Source organism: Xyrauchen texanus, chromosome 14, assembly GCF_025860055.1.
Source record: "Xyrauchen texanus isolate HMW12.3.18 chromosome 14, RBS_HiC_50CHRs, whole genome shotgun sequence".
Taxonomy (NCBI): Eukaryota; Metazoa; Chordata; class Actinopteri; order Cypriniformes; family Catostomidae; genus Xyrauchen; species Xyrauchen texanus.
The window spans coordinates 33,389,564-33,398,051 of NC_068289.1; the positions used below are offsets into that span (position 1 = coordinate 33,389,564).

Sequence of the window (8,488 nt, forward strand, 5' to 3'; positions counted from 1 at the left end):
TTTACAGAACAACCTGTGCATTTTAGACTTTAAAATAGGGTAACACTTTAGAATAATGGTCCGTAGTTAACAAGTAGCTATGCAGGAAGTAATAGGTAGTACTGCATTAACACCGAACTTAATACTATTAACTAATATGGAAGCAATATTAACTAAGCAGTAAGTAATAAGTAATTTAGTACAAAGGTAGTTCCTTGGTAGGTATTTGATTATAACTAAAGAAATATATCCTCATTGAGAACTACTTGTGAACTAAGAAATAATAACCAATTAATTACTAATCACAAAAGTAACATGTCTAAAAGTGAACAATTGTGGGGGTATGGTCATCATGGTCATAACATTTCAGAAGCATGTGCCTCAATTGGGTTCTTTGTGGAAACCAGTTTATGAATATTATCTCCCCCAAATACATTAGCTACAGGTTGAGATTGTGACTACTACTCTTGCCAAAGGATGGACGTATGTTCTCTGTTTATTTCAAACTTAAACATAGAATAATACTAATAATGATATATTTTTTTTAAATCTTAAATAATTAGGAAGTGATGTTGACACTCTCATGATTGGATTAGTTCACTATCATGAGCTCTATTGAGTGTCATTTCAATATATCTCAGACTCCATAGACCTACCTTTATGTTACAGTAGCTACATGAGGAGAACTTCTCTTTAGGATATGAATATAAACATTGATGTTCTCTTGTCAAAAACAATTTGCATCTTTAATGAAGAAATTGGCTGCATTTATGTTGCGATAAGCGCAAAACCACATCTTCCAGATTACAGTGTTTGTTATAGTGCCTCACAGAACCTGTACAGTATGAGTCAAATATAAAATTAAATAACTTGTATTATTTGTGAAAAAACATCTTAACTCCTCACTAACTACTCAAGCGTTACCTTGTCATCCCGCAGGAACTACTAGTGATGTGGTCCATTATTCTAAAGTGAAAAACATGTTAACTCCTCACTAACTACTCAAGCGTTACCTTGTCATCCCACAGGAACTACTAGTGATGTGGTCCATTATTCTAAAGTGAAAAACATGTTAACTCCTCGCTAACTACTCAAGCGTTACCTTGTCATCCCGCAGGAACTACTAGTGATGTGGTCCATTATTCTAAAGTGAAAAACATGTTAACTCCTCGCTAACTACTCAAGCGTTACCTTGTCATCCCGCAGTAACTACTAGTGATGTGGTCCATTATTCTAAAGTGAAAAACATGTTAACTCCTCACTAACTACTCAAGCGTTTTTTTTATTATAAGCACTGAAACATTTCCACAAAATCATAAAAGAAATTTGGCACAGTTATGAAACAGTTGAGAGAACTGAGCCACAGTAATTTATCCTACAAAGACATGCACATACACACCAACCACACATATGCTCACCCACACACAGGTACAAGCAATTTATTTTTTAGTACTGTATACTCCAAAATATTAAACTCTGTATTGTCTTCTAATATCTTTTAGCAAACGTCCTAGAGGACCATCCCTGTGGTTGTGTCCAAGCCAGTATGTCCACTCAATGCAGGTCTACTGTCCTATTGCCTCTCAACCTCCAAATCTGGCTTTTATATGTTGACCATGCTCTTTCTATATTCTGGGTGTGGCCTCCATGAATTGGGTCTACAAACCACCTGCTATGATTCACAGCATAGTGAGTGTAGCCAAGTGTGGTCAAAGCTCTCCTGTAGGGTCTCCATTCGTCACTCAAAATGGTTGATCCCTGGCGAACATATCTTGTTATAATTGGAATCAGGTGATCTCTTGAGCGCCGTTCAATTAGCCTCAAAATTGGTCGTCTTCTAACACCCTTAATGGCCAAGATACCAAAGACCCACTTTTTTCTTCTCCATGTTCCGCCAGCTCTTCCTAGTCCATACTAAAAAATAAAATAAAATAAAAACATTCAATAAGTTTCTTGCTTTCTCTTACACTTTTGTCTTTGTGTTATCTTGCATATTTAGTTTGTCATCAGTGTCCATACATTTTACAACTTTGTTTTGTCTTTAAATCATTCTATTCAAACAATTTTCTAGAATAGCTAATATAACTTTTGCTCAAGCAAAACTCACTGATGTTACTCCAAGCATGTTACTCCAATCATGACGCTCCTTGCTTTGTTTTACCTTTTCAAAAGGCAATTTATTTTTGTGATTTGATTTGAAAGTTAAGTTGCACAAGATCCATTATATATTATAGCCTTAGAAATACATGTAGATATTCTACCTTTCTTTTGTGACGGAAATTGCTTTCATCTATGACGACAAACTCTGTCCTTCCCCCCACAACCTGTCCTGTCTTTCTTTTGTACTTTCTCAAGGCTTTTCTACAGACCATTCTTAGCTTCTTTGTCATTTTGCTCAGTGTTGCTGAGCTTCCAGCTATCCCGTCCTTGATCATATCCACTTGTCGTAATCTCAGTCCTTGACTATATCTGTTAACCAGAGAGAAAATGTGTAAAAAGATTGGTCATTACAGTATCACAATGATGTTTGCTTTATCTTTGCAAAAACATATTCGCCCAAAGTTAAATTATTCAGTCTGCCAATATGACAGGGTCTTTTAGTCTGTGATTATGAGAATAAAGTTGTAGCAATATGATGACTTTTATTTTGAGGATAATGTCAAAATTATGTGAATAAGGTCATATTACAACAATAATGTTGTAACAATACATGAATTATCATTCATGAATAATCATAATATTTTGAGAAATAAGTAATATTGTGTGAATATTTAATCCTTTAACTGTCACACCTTTTTTTTTTAGAATAGACGTGAAAATGCACAATCCAAACTTAAATGGGAATGAAAACACAGAAAAGTGCAAAAAGCAGAAGAGGTATGTTCAATGGCCTTTCAACATTCTTTTTAATTAATGTGCACTTTGTGCTTGCTTCTCTTCCATTCAGAAAATTCAAGTTTGGTTATCTCTTGTACTGTAGATGTTGATAACGTACCTTTGTTCCCTGAGAGTAGGGAACTCACACTGCGTAGATGACGCTATGGGGAATGCCCTCCATGTGAACCGGTGTCTGAAAAACTATCCAATCACGGCAATCGAATTTGACCGGCGACCCGGTAGTATAAAAGGAGCGACTAGAGAGCATGTCATCCACTTCTGAAGGGACTGTTAAGCAGGCATCCCCGAGGCATGGGTAACGATGCAGTGTCTCGTTCCCTGTTCTCAGGGCACAGAGGTTACAGTCGTAACCTAGACGTTCCCTTTTAAAAGGGAACTCGCACTGCCTCTGTTACTAGCTGCCTCAGCACTAGCCTGGCACAGATGTCTGTCCCTCTTCCCTTGAGAACAGGGCAAACAAGAGCAAAGTTTTCTCAAGGGAAAAAACTCACAGTTGGCACAAGTTGTGTGTGTCATCTGATGTTAATATCTTAGACACGGATCCACACACTTCTTGAAACGCTTATCACTTGCCATAATTGTTCTTACCTTTTTCAGATCATTGTAAATCAGACAAAACAGTCCCAAAGACGAAAAGAGGATGACATGTTCTCTAGGCGCTGCTTTTATACTTCTGGGTCACTCTAGTAGTGACGTCACAAGCCGGTTAATTTCGATTGCCGTGATTGGATAGTTTTTCAGACACTGGTTCGCGTAAAGGTGGCATGTTCCCCAATAGCATCATCGACGCGGCGCGAGTTCACTTTCGAAAGGGAACATGAAGATATGTGACCTTTAGGACATTGGCTCAGTACAAAACATTTTATAGTGTAGCGCAAAAGTAAATTAACAGTATCTTTTAATATTTTGTATAGTATTATACTGTTATGTATTATTTATTATACTCCGAAGCCCTTAAATATGCATGGGTGGCTGTGGCTTTACACTCACTTCAGAATTCAGGTGGTCTGCCTTTACTAGCAAACAAATTCCTATATTTATAAATGTATTTATTAATACAATATATTCTGTAATGTATGAAATGCAACTCCCATGTAGAGTCTGCATATATGCTTTGAGAAAAACTACAAAATTATGTTATTTGGAGGAAATTGTTAAGATGAATGGATTTTAGTGTTTTGTTCTTTGTCAGTATTTTTACCAGAGCAAGTCATAGGAAGATACAAAAAGGTCCTGAAGTACCTGTCAAAAGGAGCAACCAAAACGGAGGCATACCAAAAGTGCGGTGTGGATAGGAAAACGATTGTCGATACATCTGCCATTGCTGAGTTGGAAGCCTGTGACATCACAGCGTACAATAAATTACGTGCTGCGTTTCAAAAAGGGCAGAAGCTGTCCAACTTTGCAGACCGTTGCCGACAGTTGTGCACACAGGAACCAGTGTGCAGTGCCATAGAGGAAAAAAAGAAAAATGGAGAGCTAATAGACATTCCACAAAAAAATAAATAACATGTTGCCAGGAGATGTATGTACATTCTTATGTACATTCTGTTTATCCTCACAATCTAATTGTGTTGAATGTTTTTATTTTATTTTATTTAGCCATTATGTTTGACTCAGTTTCTCATCACAGTTTGTTGAATGTGTTGAATGTTTAATTCCAAAATACAGAAATTTTGTTTAGTTTATGGCTAGGTTTCATCATTGTACCAAATTTTATTGAATTTACAATGTTTAATTCAGATATTATATTTTGAACAGTGCTTTATTCTTGCACGTCCAGTTGTGCATTTTTTGCATTATGCACTATTTTCTTTTACGATTACATGGAAATCTTCCAGTGCATTTAATTCAAAAAATGTTGGACCCAATCACTGCAGTTGTTTTATGTTTTATATAGTTTTTGTGGGGTGACATGTCAGTGAGAAGTTAACATGTTTTTCCATTTAAAATAATAGGCCACATCACTAGTAGTTCCTGCGGGATGACAAGGTAACGCTTGAGTAGTTAGTGAGGAGTTAACATGTTTTTCACTTTAGAATAATGGACCACATCACTAGTAGTTCCTGCGGGATGACAAGGTAACGCTTGAGTAGTTAGCGAGGAGTCAACATGTTTTTCACTTTAGAATAATGGACCACATCACTAGTAGTTCCTGTGGGATGACAAGGTAGCAGCTTGAGTAGTTAGCGAGGAGTTAACATGTTTTTCACTTTAGAATAATGGACCACATCACTAGTAGTTCCTCGTGGGATGATAAGGTAACGCTTGAGTAGTTAGTGAGGAGTTAACATGTTTTTCACTTTAGAATAATGGACCACATCACTAGTAGTTCCTCGTGGGATGACAAGGTAACGCTTGAGTAGTTAGCGAGGAGTTAACATGTTTTTCACTTTAGAATAATGGACCACATCAGTAGTAGTTCCTGCGGGATGATAAGGTAACGCTTGAGTAGTTAGCGAGGAGTCAACATGTTTTTCACTTTAGAATAATGGGCCACATCACTAGTAGTTCCTGCGGGATGACAAGGTAACGCTTGAGTAGTTAGTGAGGAGTTAACATGTTTTTCACTTTAGAATAATGGACCACATCACTAGTAGTTCCTGCGGGATGACAAGGTAACGCTTGAGTAGTTAGTGAGGAGTTAACATGTTTTTCACTTTAGAATAATGGACCACATCACTAGTAGTTCCTGCGGGATGACAAGGTAACGCTTGAGTAGTTAGTGAGGAGTTAACATGTTTTTCACTTTAGAATAATGGACCACATCACTAGTAGTTCCTCATGGGATGACAAGGTAACGCTTGAGTAGTTAGCGAGGAGTTAACATGTTTTTCACTTTAGAATAATGGACCACATCACTAGTAGTTCCTGCGGGATGATAAGGTAACGCTTGAGTAGTTAGTGAGGAGTTAACATGTTTTTCACAAATAATACAAGTTATTTAATTTTATATTTGACTCATACTGTACAGGTTCTGTGAGGCACTATAACAAACACTGTAATCTGGAAGATGTGGTTTTGCGCTTATCGCAACATAAATGCAGCCAATTTCTTCATTAAAGATGCAAATTGTTTTTGACAAGCGAACATCAATGTTTATATTCATATCCTAAAGAGAAGTCCTCCTCAGGCAGCTACTGTAACATAAAGGTAGGTCTTTGGAGTCTGAGATATATTGAACTGACACTCAGTAGAGCTCATGATAGTGAACTAATCCAATCATGAGAGTGTCAACATCACTTCCTAATTATTTAAGATTTTAAAAAAATATATCATTATTACTATTATTCTATGTTTAAGTTTGAAATAAACAGAGAACATACGTCCATCCTTTGGCAAGAGTAGTAGTCACAATCTCAACCTGTAGCTAATGTATTTGGGGGGAGATAATATTCATAAACTGGTTTCCACAAAGAACCCAATTGAGGCACATGCTTCTGAAATGTTATGACCATGATGACCATACCCCCACAATTGTTCACTTTTAGACATGTTACTTTTGTGATTAGTAATTAATTGGTTATTGTTTCTTAGTTCACAATTAGTTCTCAATGAGGATATATTTCTTTAGTAATAATCAAATACCTACCAAGGAACTACCTTTGTACTAAATTACCTATTACTTACTGCTTAGTTAATATTGCTTCCATATTAGTTAATAGTATTAAGTTCGGTGTTAATGCAGTACTACCTATTACTTCCTGCATAGCTACTTGTTAACTACGGACCATTATTCTAAAGTGTTACCAAAATAGTTGTAATTTTAAAAAAAGCTGTAATTTGCTGGCACTGTAAAAAAAAAAAAAAGAAATGTTAAATTTACAGTAAAAAATGTCATAATCTTGATATAAGCCTTGCTTTTTACTTTATAACTTATGGTTAATCACCGTAGTAACTACAGAAGGGCACATGATGACATGAAGTTCATCAATAGTGGCTCTTCCTGGAGCAATCACCAATAAATATGTAGAGACAGTCCTCAGTGTAACTCACACAAACATTAAACACAATCAGGCTAACACATGTGAGATTTAAATAATGCAGTAAACATTAACTAAATTAAATCAAATATAAAACAGAATTTAAGATTAAGATAAAAAAAACATTAATTAAAGATTAAACATAACTATTCCCATAAAGTATAATGAAATGTAATGGGTCACGCAGGGAATTCTGGGAACGCCTGATTATGTTTTTTTACTGTAATTTGTACAATAATTTACTGTAAAAAGTACAAGTACTCTCTTGTTAGACATAATGTAAATTTTGACCATTAAGTATAAAGGAAAACTGATAGGTGGAACCAAAACTACTTTTTCCATCTAAAAAAATATATTTTTTATAAAATGTTATTGTAAAAACTACTGTATTGTTTTTTAAAATATATTTTAAAATGTTACTGTATATTTTACAGTTAATATTAGTTAATCAATTCATATTTTATTTCTTTAGCATTTTTACAGTATATACTGTTACAATTACAGACATTTTGTACAGTGCAGCCTTGATGAAGTCCAGAAGATTTTCATGAATTTTATAATTGAGATTCAGAAGTTAAAGGTGAAAAGCAAATACATTCTTATTTCTGGTAAAAAAAAACATTTTTTTAAAAAATCACTTAAAATAATAAGCTACAACATTCAGGGATTTTTTTTTTTCCCGCTGTTTTTGGAGAAAAAAAGCAATTACCCTGATTTTGAAAATATTGTATATAGTTCAGATTTCATACTATTACTTGAGACATGTAGTCAATTAGAGTCTAAAACCTACACTCCTTCAAACTACAGAGTATGCCATCAGTGAAACAGCCACATGTTAAAAATAGAAGAGATTCAGGAGGAATTATAGTTTGGTTTAAAGAACATCTTTTCCATTACATTCATCCTGTAATAAAAGGAGATCATATTTTTGAATTAAAATGAAAAAGGAACTCATTTATACAGATGAGGATACTTCCCTGTGTGCCACCTACATCCCTCTTTAATGAGGAGATCTTTAACACATTACAATCTGAGATCATTCAGTTTCAGTCTCTTGGCTCAGTCCTGATAATGGGGGATCTGAATGCAAGAACTGGATCAAATTAGTTCAGTTGGAGATAAGTATATTATTAATAAAAATGTAAGCATTCCACTAATCCATGTCAGAACTATGACAACACAATAAACAGAAATGAGAACAAGTTCTGCAGCTCTGTAAAAGACTGGGTCTCTATATAGTTAATGGCAGAACAAAGGATGATTCTCTAGGTGGATTTACCTACTGCTCATCTTTAGGTAGCAGCACAGTGGACTACACAGCAAAGATCTAGGTCAAAACAAGATCAATTACTTGACCATGTTCACATTGCCATTAATCTGAACAAGTCAGCCAGTCTTCTACCATCTTCAAATCAGCAATCTAATCTGTATCCCCTACCAACCATATTCTTCTGGAGAAAAGACAGTCCAGCTCAGTATGAAGCTGAGAATATGATAGATGCATTTCTCCTGAAAAAAACAAGAAAAGCATAAATTTGGCAACAAAACAATTGACAAACATTTTTTGCTAATATTACTTGGATCTAGATTTGCTAAATAACAAATCATTTAAATTTTTTAAATAAAAT

At 35.1% G+C, this 8,488-nt stretch overlaps 1 protein-coding gene across 1 annotated transcript; it reads right to left on the bottom strand.

The window, feature by feature from the left end:
- Positions 1-1,533: 1,533 nt before the first annotated feature.
- On the bottom strand, positions 1,534-8,171 carry LOC127654617 (uncharacterized). The gene is made up of 4 exons (XM_052141844.1): positions 8,140-8,171; positions 4,120-4,214; positions 2,241-2,448; positions 1,534-1,893 (listed from the first exon to the last, which is right to left on the bottom strand). Exons 2-4 carry the CDS (start codon positions 4,197-4,199, stop codon positions 1,534-1,536), a joined length of 648 nt encoding a protein of 215 aa, XP_051997804.1. The 5' UTR covers positions 4,200-4,214; positions 8,140-8,171.
- Between the last annotated feature and the right edge of the window lie 317 nt (positions 8,172-8,488).